Source organism: Neoarius graeffei, chromosome 3 (genome assembly GCF_027579695.1).
Source record: "Neoarius graeffei isolate fNeoGra1 chromosome 3, fNeoGra1.pri, whole genome shotgun sequence".
NCBI classification, from domain to species: domain Eukaryota; kingdom Metazoa; phylum Chordata; class Actinopteri; order Siluriformes; family Ariidae; genus Neoarius; species Neoarius graeffei.
The window spans coordinates 28,496,304-28,515,053 of NC_083571.1; the positions used below are offsets into that span (position 1 = coordinate 28,496,304).

The window sequence follows — 18,750 nt, forward strand, 5'->3', positions numbered from 1 at the left end:
CACTCGCTGAGAAGGGCGAGTCTGGGGTGATCTTTACTCAGCATTAGACTTCATAACTCGCTTTTGGTGAGTGGCGGGTGGTTAAACTACACGCTGCAAAAATGTTTTGCTTCAGTCAGATTCCCTTGAGAATTCCTCCTTTTTTTTTCGAACAAACAAATACCTGAAATATAAAATAACCGAGAGTGCATATGAAAAAGGCATTGTATGAAATGACCTGTATCCATTTCGTTAACTGATCTTTTAAACATGTTGGGTGATGTGACGTGATGTTCAGTGTTAATTTGTTATAGTTTATTGTCCCTCCTATAAATGAGATGCTAGAAACACAGCTGCTGTGCTGCACTTGTATAGCGAGCTTCCAGAGAAAGACGTTCAGATGGGTGAGCACAGAGTACCTAGCCTGGCAAGCCAGACTAAATGTGAATATTTAGTCTGGCCTTAATCCATAGACATTTCCGACGGGGGTGGGAGGAACAAACCGCTGTCTTTCAAACTGTCTCTGTGCGTATAGGCCAACGCTCTGACCAATCAGCGCAACAGTGACTGTGACGTAGTCAGAGCGACAGAAAGCAGTGGGGGAGGCCTTGAAATAAATAATTTTTCAAAATGCGTATTAATTAATAAACAGGTTCTAGATATTAAGAAGTTTGGAGATAATGACCACAAGTTTGGAGTCTGTACCACATACACTCATTTTTTTTTTTCCCCAAGTGTTTTTCAAGGGTTTGCTTAAACTGTTTTTGAGTTTTTATTTAGTGGTGTTTGGTGAAATAATTTCCCTTAAATTTAAAATAACGGGAAAATAAGAAACAATCAAAAAGTAATGTTTCAAAGCTGTTTATTAATTCTTTGTACTGCACAAACTAGCCCCATCCTTTTGGCTACGAGCGGAGCCAGCTGGTAGATCAGACTTTTGCCATAGCCGGTCGGCAAAACAGCCAAAACGTCCTTCTTGAAAAGGAATGAGCGGAGAGCCTCTTCCTGCTCATGTTTCAACGAAAACTCCAAGTCTAATTCTTCTAAAACTGATTCCAAAGCGGAGTCAAACGCGCGCTGTTCACTAGCCGTAGCCATCTTTCCTGCTGCGCTTTCTCCAGCGTCGCGCAGCTTTGTCGTCACTCCTGCAAAAGCCCGCCCAAAGAATCCAAACAAAAACCTTGCGTTGTGATTGGCGGGCACGATTTGATGCCCGGGGTGTTTTTGTTTATATGGTGCGAGGCTAGACCCATTCGCTAGGCAAAAATATTTTTGGCCGCTAGGCAGGTGGGTCTAGTTTACTAGGCTACAGAGTACCTGCATGCTAATTAACTATGCTAATTCTCTTCAATCCACGCTAATTCAAGTAAAACAGCCATATCGCAAGGTTTAAAACAAAAAAAAAAGTTAAATTGCATATTTTGTGTGGTTTCTGTTACGATCTTATAAAAGAGCTGATGTAGAGGATAAATTGGCATCTCGGTGGATAAAGAATCCAGCTAGGGATTATCCTTTAATTGATCTTACAGCTTGACTTCACAACAGTGAGCTCCTGTTCGAGGTGTTGCATCTTGTGGTTGCAAATGTTCAGCTTAAGTTAAAGCTGCAAATCGCAGTTTCAACACATTTAATAGTCATGCTGCAAGTAGAGGTTTGTTCAAAATGTCTTTCTCCATTCTTCTAATGGAAATCAGACTTGATGTTCACTTCGTTTAAACATGCACCGATCAGCCATAACATTTTGACCACGGACAAGTGAAGAACATTGATTTATCTCATGACAATGGCACCTGTCAAGGGGTGGGATATATTAAGCAGCAAAAGAACAGTCAGTTCTTGAAGTTGATATGTTGGAAGCAGGAAAAATGGGCAAGCGTAAGGATCTGAGCGACTTTGACAAGGGCCAAATTGTGATGGCTAGATGACTGGGCCTGAGCATCTCCAAAATGATCTTGTGAGGTGTTCCCTGTATGCAGTGGTTAGTGGTCACCTTAACACCTTTTCTGTTTTATCCAGCATTAATTTTTTCAGCAGTTTGTGCTACAGTAGCTCTTCTGTGGGATTGGACCATATGAGCTAGCCTTTGTGCCCCATGCAAATCAGTGAGCCTTTGACACCCATGACCCTGTCGCCGGTTCACCAGTTGTCCTTCCTTGGACCACTTTTGGTTGGTACTAACCACTGCATACCAGGAACACCCCACAAGATGTGTCATTTTGGAGATGCTCAGACCCAGTCATCTAGCCATTGCAATTTGGTCTTTGTCAAAGTCACTCAGGTCCTTACACTTACCCATTTTTCCTGCTTCTAGGAAATTCGTGAAAAAATCATGAATAACGAGGCTATAGAAATAACCTCAGTCAGATGTTTATAAAATTAACTACTAATAGAGTAAATTCGTCTTTCTATACCTGTGACCCACAGACAGACACAAGCAGGAAGTCAGTTTTCACTCATTTAATTGCAATGCAACTTGTTTGTTAATTTCATCAGTTTGTGTGAATATTTATTGCACTGGTGATAAATTACTACAAAATCGGTCCCCCCCCCCCGTCTCTCTCTCTCTCACTCACACACACACACACACACACACACACGTGTGTGTGTTTTATACGTGGAGCATTTACAATCGCGCATGACTGGGAGTGGTGTATTATCTGTTGTCTGGGTGTGGCAGCAGAACTTGTGTCTGAACTTTGGAAAATCTCGGCTTAGTGTCAGTTGTACGTGTTCTTTAACCATGATGTTGTCTCGTTAACCCAAATTCATGTTAGAACTAATACCGACAAAACAATCTGTTCTTAGCAGACAGTGAAGTATCGCAGTGCCTTACGAAAGTATTCACCCCAAGGCTGCATTACAACCTGGAAGTAAAAATGGAATTTTGTGGGGTTGGTATCATTTTAATTTACACAACATGCCTACAACAATATGTATATTGTTGCACAAACAAAAATGAAGACAAAAATCGTGGCTCAGGTGGATAAGGCGCATATTTTGTGTGGTTAACATGCATTGATTGATGCAAACCAAAACGTGCACATGATCACACTTTGCATAACTTGTCAATGGATGCTTGCAGAAATCTGGCAAAGACGAAATCATTGTCAGCGACAGCTCTGGTATTGGAATTGATGCATCTTTAATTGACCGCACTTTGAGCGATTCTGTGAAATATATTGCAATATTGGGGAAACTCCATGTTGAGGAAGAACATATTGCGATACACTGTGTTTGTTTTTGTTCATTATACCACACCACTGTAGAATTCTTGAACTTAATTGGTCAAATTGTGTTCATTAATTTTTTATTACAGCAGTTCTGACAGTAGTTCCAGCTGCATGGCATGTCACAGGACACACCACATGAACAGGCTTTTAAAAAAAAAAACATTATAAACTAGAAGGGTATACCGTACTTCCACCAAGCCCACATATCAACATCAAAATCAAATCATTTGAACCTAGGATAATACTAAAGCTGTCCACCAAATTTCATCCAAATTCCAGTTCCAGTGGTCTCAAACTTTAGGGGAATAAAAGGGTACGAAGCAGAGAATAGGAGGGTACAATTAAAAAGACTGAAGCCCTTTACCATGAACCACAGGCAAGAAAAAGGGAAAACTGGGGTTAACTGAGAGACAGTTTCAAGGCATTTGGGGAGGAATTTCCAATTTATTGTAAACGGCAAAATAGAGTCTGAAGTGATTGTAATCAGGACTAAAAATTTTAACAGAAATGCCATATAGTAATGAATAAAAAATAAATTTGACAATACAAAAGTTTATATATTTTTGATGCTTACAAAATTAAGTAACAATTATAATAACCTGATTTTATAAAGAACAAAAATATACAGTGGTGCTTGAAAGTTTGTAAACCCTTTAGAATTTTCTATATTTCTGCATAAATATGACCTAAAACATCATCAGATTTTCACACAAGTCCTAAAAGTGGATAAAGAGAACCCAGTTAAACAAATGAGACAAAAATATTATACTTGGTCATTTATTTATTGAAGAAAATGATCCAATATTACATATCTGTGAGTGACAAAAGTATGTGAACCTCTAGGATTAGCAGTTAATTTAAAGGTGAAATTAGAGTCAGGTGTTTTCAATCAATGGGATGACAATCAGGTGTGAGTGGGCACCCTGTTTTATTTAAAGAACAGGGATCTATCAAAGTCTGATCTTCACAACACATGTTTGTGGAAGTGTATCATGGCATGAACAAAGGAGATTTCTGAGGACCTCAGAAAAAGCGTTGTTGATGCTCATCAGGCTGGAAAAGGTTACAAAACCATCTCTAAAGAGTTTGGACTCCACCAATCCACAGTCAGACAGATTGTGTACAAATGGAGGAAATTCAAGACCATTGTTACCCTCCCCAGGAGTGGTCGACCAACAAAGATCACTCCAAGAGCAAGGCGTGCAATAGTCGACGAGGTCACAAAGTAGAGGTCTGCGCGGGACAGAATTTTCAGTCCCGCTCCCGCCTGCTCCCGCATTGTGCAGTCCCGCTCCCGCAAAGAATTATGATTTTCAGTCCCGCTCCCGCCCGTGCCTGCCATATTTTGTCCCGCTCCCGCCCGCAAATCCCGCATGATGCAGACGTTCACATTATTTCTCACGAAAGTTCTTGTCATTGGCTTGGGGAATTAAACATGCTGAGCTTAGCTGAGCTCTCCACTGACCGAGCCTTCACATAGCGAGGGTGCGCGTTGCCAGGCGGCATGCGCAGCTGAGGCTTTAGAGATACCCAACACACCTACCAAAATCTACAGTGGATATTAAGAATATTGTACATTGCACATAGCTTATATGTCACTCCTCACATTTACATTCTAGGAAATACAAGTAGGCCTATAAGAAATGAATATAATTTAGACACATCGTGATGGTGCCCCGCCCCCTACTTTGAGTGGATTTGAGCATAAATATCTACAGCTCACGTTCAGGGGTGCGTTTCCCAAACAACCAACCAAGTTAGCATTAAACCAATATGGTACGATGCAAGTTTGAACTAACTAACATCCAAAAAATGACTGTTTCCCAAAGCTGTAGTACCAACTTGGTCTGAACCAAGTTGATTTGAACCAACACCGTTCAAACCACGATGTTTTCAGATGTGTTCGGATGGTCTCGTTTATTGTCAGAATTCAGAGAAACAACCCAAAGTTGGCTGACAGTGCGAACGGCATTTCACCGTTAAATGACCGTTAAGCCAAATTTGGTGCGTCCATAATCTTCCCCTGATGCTTGCAACTTGGTGTAGATGTTCATTTAGACTAATATAAAATTGCAATACCCCTCATTTGGAAATCACGTGTAAACAAAAGGCATCTCCATAAATTAAAGCATCATATACTGGTTTTGGCTATAAGGCTATTTGCCCTGATTAAAAATAGCTAAGCAAACTGCTGAGGGATGGCACAGATAACGTGATGTAGATCTACATGTTGTGTATTTATAGGTGGCATTGTTAGGTTTGTTGTAAGTTTATTGTTTAGACTGACATTCTGCTGACACATTCCAAGTTGAGTGCTGCATGTGCTCATGATTGACAGCTCTCGCTTTGCGCACTCACACTCCCACTTCCGAGAATGAACAGGTGAATGTGCATTCTCTTTGCGCACTCGCACTCCCACTTTCTTTTTAAAGCAGCACTTATCTTCTGAAGCACTGTGAGCTTCACTAGAGGAACTCTGCTCTTCTGCCATGATTGGAGATCTCAAACACGGAAGAGCGGAAAGGAATTGGAAACGTACGCGAGATTAGACCACATCCGCAAATTTAGGCATCTTAAAATGTTATTAATGCCAAATAAAATATCCAGCACAAATTATATATGATAGACATAAATTAATAATTTATACATTTTATTTTAAACATGTTTTTAGTTAGCGGGACTGCAGCTTATCACCTCTCCCGCCCGCTCCCATATTGTGCACTCCCCCTCCCACCCGTGCCCGCAATGAGCTTTCAAAATTTGTCCCGCACCGCACTGCTTTGCGTCGGGTCCCGCGGGACTCCCGCGGGAGTGCAGGGCTCTATCACAAAGGACCCCAGGGTAAGCAACTGAAGGCCTCTCTCACATTGGCTAATGTTCATGAGTCCACCATCAGAAAAACACTGAACAACAATGGTGTGCATGGCAGGGTTGCAAGGAGAAAGCCACTGCTCTCCAAAAAGAACATTGCTGCTCGTCTGCAGTTTGCTAAAGATCACATGGACAAGCCAGAAGGCTATTGGAAAAATGTTTTGTGGATGGATGAGATCAAAATAGAACTTTTTGGTTTAAATGAGAAGCGTTATGTTTGGAGAAAGGAAAACCCTGCATTCTGGCATAAGAGCCTTATCCCATCTGTGAAACATGGTGGTGTTAGTATCATGGTTTGGGCCTGTTTTGCTGCATCTGGACCAGGACGGCTTGCCATCATTGATGGAACAATGAATTCTGAATTATACCAGCGAATTCTAAAGGAAATTATCAGGACACCTGTCCATGAACTGAATCTCAAGAGAAGGCGGGTCATGCAGCAAGACAACGACCCTAAGCACACAAGTCGTTCTACCAAAGAATGGTTAACGAAGAATAAAGTTAATGTTTTGGAATGGCCAAGTCAAAGTCCGGACCTTAATCCAATCGAAATGTTGTGGAAGGACCTGAAGCGAGCAGTTCATGTGAGGAAACCCACCAACATCCCAGAGTTGAAGCTGTTCTGTATAGAGGAATGGGCTAAAATTCCTCCAAGCCGGTGTGCAGGACTGATCAACAGTTACCGGAAACGTTTAGTTGCAGCTATTGCTAGCGGGGTCACACCAGATACTGAAAGTAAAGGTTTACATACTTTTGCCACTCACAGATATGTAATATTGGATCATTTTCCTCAATAAATAAATGACCAAGTATAATATTTTTGTCTCATTTGTTTAACTGGGTTCTCTTTATCTACTTTTAGGACTTGTGTGAAAATCTGATGATGATTTAGGTCATATTTACGCAGAAAAATAGACAATTCTGAAGGGTTCACAAACTTTCAAGCACCACTGTATAAGTTTTGTATCAAATTTCTTTTTGATTCATTATTCAATTTCTGAACAGTCGGAACATTGATCTAATCCTAAAGCTTCTGTAACAGTGTGTCATGATATCAGGTACTGAACTTGATTCAGGTTGTTTACGTGTTCTATCTTCCCCTTTATTCTTCTTTTCTTTGAAAGGAACTGCTCTCTTGCCTTTTGCACAATTCTGTTCACTTCAGATGAATACAAATTACGTGTGTGTACATATATATCCCTAATTTAATATTATATATCAATCAGGGCGGCACGGTGGTGTAGTGGTTAGCACTGTCGTCTCACAGCAAGAAGGTCCTGGGTTTGAGCCTAGTGGCCGACATGGGCCTTTCTGTGTGGAGTTTGCATGTTCTCTGGGTGCTCTGGTTTCCCCCACAGTCCAAAGACATGCAGGTTAGGCTAATTGATGGCTCCAAATTGACTGTAGGCGTGAATGTGAGTGTGAATGGTTGCTTGGCTCTGTGTCAGCCCTGTGATGACCCGGCCACCTGTCCAGGGTGTACCCTGCCTCTCGCCCATAGTCAGATGGGATAGGCTCCAGCTTGCCTGGAGGCAAAAGTTAGGTTGCCTGTCAACATTTTAGGTTGCCCCACTTTTAAGTCCCTGATTTCTGCAAAAACCCATGAAAATATTTATCTAAATACATGACCTACTCATTCTAAACCTGCCGAGCTTCACCAGTGAAGCTACAGTATCGACCCCAGGGGGTTAAAAAGCAAAACAATGGCCACACTGCAAAAAATGATATCTTAGTAAGTGAAAATATCTTAAGAGTTGAAACGATCTAGAGTTTCCGATTAGAAGAATACAAGACCCCAATTCTGAGATTTATTAATTGAGATTATTATTGTCTTGGAATTACCCCAGCACTACTAAGATTTACGTTGAAATTTGAAGAAAATAACCGAGAGTTACAAACCTGATGGGGCAGTGATCAGATCCTCTTTTTTTTTTCTTCCGCCGCTTTGTACATCGCCGAGCCCTCACGTACAGTGATGCTTGTTATCTTCATCATTTTACAGCCACTAACAAACACGTTTCTGCCTCCTGACTTGTTGAATTCTATGTGCCAGTCACAAAGCATCTTTTCAGTCTCTTCTCCTGTGTCGTGATGTAGCCATGGGCATCCTGCTCGCCATGACTCTTGAAATACGTATCTACGGATACGTTTTGAAGGCTTCCCTGCCGTCGTCTGCTCACTAGCCATTTCCTCTTGCTGTACTTCTGTTTCGGTCTCGGACATTCCTTGTCCTTGCTCTTCTGGAATTTCACTTGTAGCGGCAGTCTCACTGTTGTCTCGTCGACGAGCTGACTTGGAAAAATACTTGAACAAAATGCTTTGACTTGCCATGTTCACAGAACTCTGAGAAAGTTCCAGAAAACTTGAACCGTCATGACATCGTAACGAGGCTTGGGGTTCGTAAATTTTCTCCGTCAATGAATGTCCGGGGGTGATTCGCCGCCTGTACCGCAAGCGTCTTTGCCACAAAATTGTAAATGGGTTGCGCGGAACAAAATGTGGTTGCGCAGTGCAACTGGGCAACCAGGTATTTCGAACACTGTGTTTGTGTGTGATTGATTGATTGATTGATTGATTGATATAAAGCATGCGATATTCCCTCTATATTAAGGAGGTTCAGAGTTCAAAAGATTTTTCAGATATTTTGAAAAAATATATGAATTAATTTATCACAGTATTTTTATTTGGCATTGCACTGAGTTTATGATAAGTGAATCTATATTCATCTGACAACGAGTGACAGTTCTTGCAACAGCAACTGTACAAAAACAAATACGTATAAACTTGTGTATATGTTTATAATTTTAATGATTACCGTTAACATTAACTGCATGACCGATGTCAAGTCTCATTATGTGATTCCCCTACAAGGATGCATTGCGTTCCATCGCAAGTCAAAATATAAACAATGTCAATGCGCCAAGCATGCCGAGTGGGCAGGTTTGACCCAAAACAGGCTGTATACAATAATGGGATAGTGATTTGATATTTATAATTTAATATTTAACCAACCAGCATTTATACATGGACCCATACACAGACATATTTCACTCTGTAATCATAGTGGTGGCTAAAATTACAGACTTACCCATGGTTCAAGGCCTTTTTGAAAACCAGGCATCTAACGTGCCGCGCCGCTTCTTAGTCGCCATTTCTAGCCAGGTGGTAGTGCAGCTCAATCACAGTACACAAAACATTGGCTGATAAGGTGTTGACACTCAGATTATATCTTAGTTACAGCACACGGCAGCATAATGGCTGCCTCTGTTTCCTATGGACGTATTAGTATTTGCCCATTATTTAGTTGAATAAAACTTAGTTTCACATCGCATGCTGCTCAGTTTTGTACTGATATCTAAACAATTTTTTGTTACTCAGTGAAAAATAGACGGCGGCAAATCATACTATAGACGGCGATTTGCCACCGCCGACTGGCTACTTTTGAGACCTCTGCCGTTCACCACTTTTTGAGTTATGTTGGGAACAGGCCAAAAAATAATAAATCTTTGATCCGGATACATATTCGGATCCTGGAGCCACGTACATATCCGGATTTGTATCAAAATCTAAACAGTTGTTCCTTGGCCCATGGCTCACCTTTCCACTAAATTTTATCCAAATCTGTTCACTATTTTTTGAGTTACGTTGAAAACCAGCAAACGGAGGCAAAAACGCCAACAAAGTTGGCGGAGATAATAAAAAGGTTTACTGTAAGTAGACATTTATTTAGCATTTTTTGGAATTTGTCTCCAATGTCAGCGCTTTGTAGCAGTCAGAGTTACAGCTGTAACTCTGTTTTCTGATACAGGAGGGTCTTCACAAAAAAGGGTTTTGCATTTATTACTTTTGAAGAGAAAGGAAAAAAAGAGACTTGTGAGGGGACGGCTGCTCATAGCTACTATAAGAGCTAATTTGTTTTACAGACATTCCACAGCATTAAACCTGATTATAAACTGAACTAAAGTCCGACATGTCATTCTTTAATTAAAAAAATGTTGTGGTATATGAGGAATAAAATACTTTAAGAAGGTGTATGGAAGTAATCAACAGTACCTCTATTTCACACCACCCTATTGTGAGCATTGTCTTTTTTTTTTTTAAAGTACTTTTATCTAGTAGTATATGATGCCTGTTATTTCTATATTAAGTATTATTATTTTTATGTAGTCATTATGCATTTCCTGTTCAGGTTTTTCCTATGTCTATGGAGATGCTTGAGAAATGAATCATTAATCAACATTTCATCCATCTCCCCACAGTCATGAAAATCTCCTTTGGGTTCCTCGCCTCAATACTGTGGTACCTGTCACCATGGGTGAGTCTCTCATGGGCTGCTAAGATCATTGTGGTCCCGCCAATAATGTTTGAGAGCCACCTGTACATCTTTAAGACACTGGCATCGGCACTGCACGCTGAAGGTCATGAGACGGTGCTGCTGGTGTCAGAGGGGCGAGACGTGGCACCTTCGGAGCACTACCGCCTGCAACGCTATCCAGGTATATTCAACAGCTCATCAGCAGCAGATGACTTCCTGCAGGCCAAGGTTCACAACATCTTCTCGGGACGCCCAACACCGCTGGAGCTCTTTGACATCCTGGAGCACTATGCGCAGAACTGTGACAGTGTGGTGGGCAGTAGTTTGGTGATGGCACAGCTGCAGGAGGAGCACTTTGACCTGTTACTTGTTGACCCTAATGAAATGTGTGGCTTTGTGCTGGCACACATCCTGGGCGTGCCCTATGCCGTCTTTAGCACAGGCCTGTGGTATCCTGCGGAGGTGGGCGCACCAGCACCGCTCGCCTATGTGCCAGAGTTCAACTCCCTGCTAACGGACCGCATGACGCTGGTACAGCGTGTGACCAACACTGTTGTATATTTGGCTTCACGCATAGGCGTGCACCTGCTTGTACTGCCCAAGTACGACCGCATCATGTGGCGGCATGCTGTGCAGCCACCAGCCTCCATGCATGAGCTGGTGCAGGGTAGTCGTCTGTGGATGCTGTGTACCGACTTGGCTCTAGAGTTCCCTCGGCCCACATTGCCACATGTCGTCTACGTTGGCGGTATTCTCACCAAGCCACCGAGCCCTCTGCCACAGGTAAGGGGCCCTAAATAGGGTGTGAACCCAGTAAGGTGTCTACCTTGGGGCATTATTGCAAATAAGGAGGATCTTTGTACAATAAGGCAATGCTTTATCCTGGGGAAACCTGGTGATTTAGATTGTATGATGCATTAGTTCTTGTTTCACTTGAAGGCGGTGAGTAGAATAATATATTGCCAGGGCCTTAAAGGACCTGAAGAACCACTTGGAGTGTCAGAATTTGTAGGGATGGTTGTATTTAAAACCCACACTCACTTCCACAGATACTCCAGCCATACTTGCCCAATCTCACAGAAACTCTTGACTAATCTCTCCTGCTTCCAGTTCTTTGTTTGATATCCCCAAAATATAAACAAATATGCAACTCCAATGAGGTTAACAGGGTTCCTTTAGAATGAACACAAGAACAAGACAAATTTAATTCGCACATTGGGTTATAACAAACCAGCAGAGGTCAGATCAATTTGCCTGGTCAGTTCACTTATATGGTAAAGGCTGCCAGACATGAATACAGAAAATGAATTATGCATTTTTGTGATTTAGTTCTTTGCAATCTTCATCTCCTGCCAACTTGAGAGTAAAACTAGGATTCTACAAGGAACAAAAAGGGGTATAGGTGTTGCATGTATGTATGCAACACCTGTACCCATTTTTGTTCCCTGCCATATCCCAGTTCCAGTACACACTACTGGAAGAGTTGTCATGAAATGTCCACATGTATAAAGTCAATAAACTCACCAAAATGAAGCTTCCTAGTTCCTCAGGATTATATGGTCTAAATGGTCAAGTCAAGTTTAAAATCCATGCCTCAGTCTCTCAGGTGATCATTCAGGTTTACTTGGGCAGGAACTTTTGTGATACAAGTCTCTACTACAATACAGGCCTTCTCGTTCCCTGTGTTGGAGAACTGCTGGTGTGAGATGGGAACAGTAGATATTCACAGGCTCTGGAGGCTGTGTGAATATTTTAGTTTCTGAGTGAAGGTGTATTGAGTTTAGTGAGGACTGGGCATTGTTGAGCTTTATCATTGTTGATAATCATGAGGGATCATTTAAAATCAGATAATCTTATCCAAGGTTGGGTTGTTATCTTGGTGCACCAGTTAAAGCTTGTGATCCCATTCACAGGTGCTAGGAACACCAATATCAGACACACAATCTTTGCAGCAGTTGTTCAGAAGTTGAGGCCATAGTCCTCGGACATACTGTGGAACAATTAAAATTGTTAGAAAGGACACAGTGAGGGCCAGTTTGGCAAAATCTGTGTGACCTGTTGTGGTACTAAAGAAGAAGTTGTGAGGGAAGTATGAGTGATAGATTATTGAGGTGTGGCAGGTTAAAAGTTCCTGTGGAAAATTACCATGCGCATATACTGGACTAGTTGCCAGATTGTTGCATACTGGACTGCTTGCCTAATGATGGAGGTGTGGCTGGTTAACTGTCCCTTATACTGGACTAGTTGCCAGATGGTTGAGGAGTGGTGCATTAGCGGTCCCTAATGTTGGATTATTTGCCAGATGGTTGGGTAATGGTGTGTCAGGTTAAAACTTGTGTATTTGTTGTGAAGGAAGTATTAGTGACGGATTATTGTGGTGTGGCAGGTTAAAAGTACCTGTGGAAAATTACCATCCCTTCATACTGGACTAGTTACCAGGTGTGGCAGGTAAACGGTCCCTCTTACTGGACTAGTTGCCAGATGATTGAGGTACGGCAGGTAAACGGTCCCTCTTACTGGACTAGTTGCCAGATAGGTGTGGCAGGTAAACGGTTCGTCTTACTAGACTAGTTGCCAGATGGTTAGGTACTGGAGTACTGAATCCTGGTGTGTCAGGTTGTGAGGGAAGTATTAGTGATGGATTATTGAGTTGTCAGGTTACAAGTCCTTGTGGCAGGTTACCATTCCCTCACATTGGACTAATTGCTGGATGGTTGAATTGTGGCAGATTAACTGTCCTTTGTAGTAGACTAGTTGCCAGATGGTTGAGGTGAAGCAGGTTAATAGTCTCCCATACTGAACTAGTTGCCAGATGGGCATCTCCCAAAGTGGACATTTGTGATTGGTGCTTCAGAGTATGACCATGAGAAGCTATTAGAGCTCTTAATTTCTCAATTTTTGGCAAAGTCTTTTGTAATAATGCTTGTAGGTCTGGCTGGTGTACAAGGGTGGAGCTTTTTAACTCAAGGGACAAAATAGGGGCTTCAAAAGTCTCCGTAGTCAAAAGATAATGGTGAAAAAACCTTAGAGTTGGACCTTCCTCACTTTCAGGATGACTTTCAAGGGTGGGCAAAATATCATTCAAAATGTTGGAATAATAAATTTGAGACTGTGAAAAGGTAGTATAATGTTGTGACTCAAATATGGGGTCTATGATTCAGAGTCTTCTTAGTGTCCTAGTAAGTGTTTTGTCATCTGTGCTCTATGACATTTATGGAGGTCAGTGAAGAACGTCAGACTTTGGGGTGTGGGTTGCTTTCTACAGTAACTGTTTTGTAATTTGGAAAAAGCAAAATGTGTCAAACCTTATCAGAGGAAGACTCAACCCTGAAATGTCAACCAACCAACCAACCTACAGTCTCTGACAAATTCATGTACAGTGGCTAGCAAAAGTATTCAGCCACCCTGGAAATGATCAGATCTGGGAAATAAATGATAGTGAACATAGATTCTTCCTATCAGTCACTGTTGGATCAGTTGTGAGGAAGTGGCAGCTGCATCACACCACCCAAGGACCAACTGGACAAGGTGCCATTTTAATGTTTTTCTTTTTCAAACATCTGGTGATAATTCATTTTGATAATTTACTTTAAGAGTATATCGGTGTATGATTTAAAAAAAAAAATACTGGCTGGACCACTCTGTGTAAACATCATTTGAAATGCGGACAAATCCGATGACTTAAGATGCTTGAATACTTAAAATATTTAAAAATGTATATGGTGTGAATTGAGATGAAGAATTGCTAGTAGGAGAGATTAACCTGAATTTGTAGGCGCCAACAGCTAACATGACCGAATAGTGACAACTGTTTCCTTCTAATGCGTAACTGATAATATTGATAAATAAGACCACATCAGGGGATCATTGTTTAAAAACTTGCTGATCTAAAGCCAGAGTTTTTCCCCCATACATTTATCACTTTGCTATAAAAGTGTATTGTGATGTAATTTATCACAATATTGATATTTTTATCATATTGCCTGGCCCTAACGGCTGTAGAGTCTACATGCATTCATGTTTTTCCTACTTGCAAACTTCTTCTTTTTCAGCTCCTACTTCAAACACAGTCTGTGGGATCACAAAGGCCGGCATTATAAATGCGAGCAGTTGCGAGGATCAGCGCACAGAAGAGGAGTGGGGGGTTCTTTAGCCTAGACTTGCAATTTTGGAATACCAATCACCGAAAGGAGCTCATTGTGTGCCTTCTGGGCCAGTATGTGATGAGTGTGTGCGTGCGTGTATGTGTGGACATGGGTCGTACGGTTAAATGTACCCATTGTGGAACGTGTGTGGAGCACAGTGGGACCAGTGTAAGGGACGGATTGTCAGTGCCAGGCCGACTCGGGCCACTCTGGTGCAGCTGGACTCGCAACTGACACAAAACCCCTTCTGATTCTTAGGATACGCTACCATACTAACACAATCGTCCAATCACATGCTATGAACAAACTGCGTTCTGCAGCAGATCCTTGCTAATATCCGAACAGTGGGCTAATATTTGAGAAAACAATACAAACTTGTCTGTTTTTCTTGTAGTACTCATGGATTGCACTAATTAATCCGTAAATGCCAAAGTGCTGACACAGACCCTCATTAGATAATAGTGCGTGTTATCCAATATATGTTTTCCCTGACGTGTTCATTTCAAGGAATTCAAATTCAATGCTAATTTGAACCAGTTTGACTTAGTTTAGCTGACACTTTACTTGATAAGACATCGTAGGATAAATTGGTTGCAATCTAGAACTAGGTTTAATAATCTCAGAATTGGTGTCTTGTATTCTTCTTCTAATAGGAAATGTGAGATCGTTTAAACTATTTTCAAGATATTTTCACTTGCTAAGATATCGTTTTTTGCAGTGTACACGTCTTAGCCGAGAGAAACTCCAGGCTGAATGTCATTCACAAGCACATCATGGTACTGTATTCAAAAGTGAGAGTATTAGAAGACTGAAAGATTTTTGAAGATTTAAGTTGACTTCCAAAAACAGGAGAATGCCTTTAATTTTAGTTTGATGCAGAGAGTGAAGCATATAAGGTTAAATTCATTTAGAAGGTCAGTTCAACGCTTTATCTATTGTTCCCTTGTCTTTTTGTGGGACGTGAAGAGGAGCTTGAATGCTGGCATGACGTCAAGGTCATTATATCAGGCACAATGTACAGTTCTAAGATCACCGACACACTGGGGACAGAAAGGAAATGTCCAACAAATGATTAAACATTCAGGTTTTCTGTGCTTTCGCTTTCTCTGACGCACAAACAGAATTCAAATTTATGTAAAAACCTCATGAGCTTTTACTACTTCAGGCTGTATGTATATGTGTGTGTGTGTGTTCAGGAATTTGCAGCCTGGGTAAATGACACGAACGAGCACGGGTTTGTGGTGGTGTCGTTCGGCGCAGGGGTGAAGTACCTCTCTGATGACATCAGTTACAAGCTGGCAGGAGCGCTGAGCCGACTACCTCAGAAAGTCATCTGGAGGTAGGAATACTGCTGCCCGCTCACTGATTTATTTAGGATTGCACCGGAATCTCGGCAGCTGGATATGAGCAAAAATGATGATGATGATAATAATAATGGCAGCTTGTTCTGATTATTATTATTATTATTATTATTATTATTATTATATGGGGACTCGGTCAACACCTTCTGACCAATCAGATTCTGGACTTCAGCAGCATTGTGATATGAATCTCCCTAAGATGAACTACAGTCATGGAAAAAAAAAAAAAAAAAGAGTACATCATCCTTCAGTTCTGTTTTTATTTATCAGGGCCTAAATAATCATATAATGTTCACTAACTTCTATAAACAAACATTAAACCTCGGGTGACAACAAGAATAAAACAGCACATTTCAATACTCACCGGCCACTTTAATAGGAACTTGTTCTTGATTCTCAGATCCCTGTTCTTGGCTGCAGGAGTGGAACCCAATGCGGGCTTCTGCTGTTGCATGCTGAGATGCTTTTCTACTCACCACGGTTGTAAAGAGTTATGAGTTACCGTGTCCTTCCTGGCAGCTTGAACCAGTCTGGCCGTTTTCCTCTGACCTCTCTTATCAACAAGGCGTTTGTTTCCACACAGAGAACTGTCGCGCACTCAATGTTTTTTGTTTTTCGCACCATTCTGTGTAAACTCTAGAGACTGTTGTGTGTGAAAACCCCAGGAGATCAGCAGTTTCTGAAATACTCAAACCAGTCCATCTGGCTCAAACCAACACCCATGCCACAGTGAAAGTCACACTTTGAGATCACAATGTTTCCCATTCTGATGTCTGAAGTGAACATTAACTGAAGGTCTTGATTTGAATCTGCATGATTTTATGCATCAAGGGATTGGCTGATTAAATAAAACAGTGGCTGTATGGGTATTCCTAATAAAGTGGCCAGTGAGTGTATGTATAATATTATCATGCCAATGAGAAGCTGTGCATGTTTGGGGTACCATTTTACTCAAATGAGTAATGTTCGAGTTTTTATCATAGAGTGGCATTTCATAATGAATGATATTAAAAGAGAACTGAAGTCATTTTTAAACTTGCTTTATTTCTTAATTAACCCCTTGGCTGCCACCCATAATTAATTGTAATGTGCTGGGCATATAGGACAAAAATAGGTCAGAATTGGGACATTCTGATAATCTTTCTCTAACTTGTTCAGAACTTTTATATTTTTAATATTTGTATAGAAAAATCACAAAAAACACTGTTGTAGAGTAAAAATAACTTTAGTAATCAAAAACAACTTAAAAAAAAACCCCCAAGACAACGGGTCTTGTCAATGAGAACCTGTCCATAAACATGAATTACTAGTACTTGGAAACAGAGTGTATAACAAAGGTCCATGCATTCCAAGTAACTGGGTACCATTTTTATGATGGTCTTTGGTATGACCCAACCGTGAATAGAACTCGTGATCTCCTGATCAAGAGGCAGACATGCTAACCACTAGACCAACTCGCATTATGTGCCACTGTGAAATAAAAGTAATATGCCATGTAAGGTACATAAAAGGAGGTGTTTATGATGAGTGGCATACATCATAAGGCACAGCAGTAAAAGATTTCATGACGTACGTAACTCGTCCAAGGGCATTGAAGGGGTTAACGTGTTATTCAATTGCGTTTTCGGTTTTAGTAACCTTATATTGTGACTCGTATTGGTAACTAATTACAATTAAATATTATACTTATTGGCCTATTCGGTTTTTAGCCATGTTGAATTTAGTTTGTTTGGTCTACGGCAGGCGTCGCTTATCTGCACGATCTTCAAGACTTGTGCAAGACTTCGAAACGTGAAGTGTCGGCCAGGTGTCAGTGCCGCCATTTTGAAAACTGTTTTCCAAATGAAATATTGCACAAAAACGAGTTTAAATGACGATTACTGCCTACTTTTTTCAAACTTTCCTGATTGCTTTCAAAACAAACAAAACTTCCAGTTTGATTACGTCAGCATTCAAAAGAGGACGCGTGCGTCTTTTGACAACGTTGGCAGATGTCGGTCGCTTTGATTTCCGCTGTACGTTTTACTTCCGTCCTACGATGTCTCGCACAGGTCTCAACGAGTCTCGTTTACGGCCATCGCTTTGACATATGGACTGATGTATTACAGAGCATATTTCAAACGCTCATAACTTACTATAGCAGCGACAAAATAGCAATCAAAAATGCATTCCTATATTTAATAAAATGAGAAATAGAATTTTGATAATAAAAAAAATTGCCTTCAGTTCTCCTTTAATGGGAATATTAAAGACTAATGGTTTACTGATATTGTGGGGTTTTTTTTTTAAATAATTTACTTGAGTCTATAATTTGTGTAACAGGGTTGTATGTTCAAATTAACCTCATGACAATACAGTATTATTCAAAGTAAAGGAAAAAAGAATGAGAGAACTTATTTTTCTTTTCCCATAATGTGCAAAGCATCTACTCTGAAGAATCTAAAATATGAAATATTTTTGATCACATGATTCCATACATGTCCCATAACTTATTTCATAGTTTTGTTGTCCTTAGTATTGTTCTACAATGAAGAAAGAAAAGACAAAATACAGAAAAACCTGGATCTGAATGATGTGTAGGGGTGCACAAACTTTTGACTGGTACTTTATGTACCCTTTTCATGTGGCTAGAAGCAAGTGAACCAGTGATGATAAACTGATGTAAAAAAAAAAAAAAAGGTCCAGGCATAACTCCATGGTGATCTGGACATCAGATATCATGGAAAATTCCACATTTTATCTTTTTTGTGTTCTATACAGTAAATTTACTGACAGTATCCCTTCCAGTATACACGTACACTCAACAAAACACACCCATAGTTACAGATGCACCTCCTGGCAACTTCCTG

At 40.8% G+C, this 18,750-nt stretch overlaps 1 protein-coding gene across 1 annotated transcript in view; it reads left to right on the top strand.

Annotated features, from left to right (window-relative positions):
• The window catches only part of ugt8 (UDP glycosyltransferase 8), a 99,434-nt gene that overhangs the window by 51,846 nt on the left and 28,838 nt on the right, over nucleotides 1–18,750 (top strand). Inside the window, exons 2-3 of the mRNA XM_060916594.1 lie at nucleotides 10,340–11,178; nucleotides 15,737–15,879. Of these exons, the coding sequence (XP_060772577.1) occupies nucleotides 10,342–11,178; nucleotides 15,737–15,879 (980 nt within the window). The 5' untranslated portion in view covers nucleotides 10,340–10,341. The remainder of the gene's footprint in view (nucleotides 1–10,339; nucleotides 11,179–15,736; nucleotides 15,880–18,750) is intronic.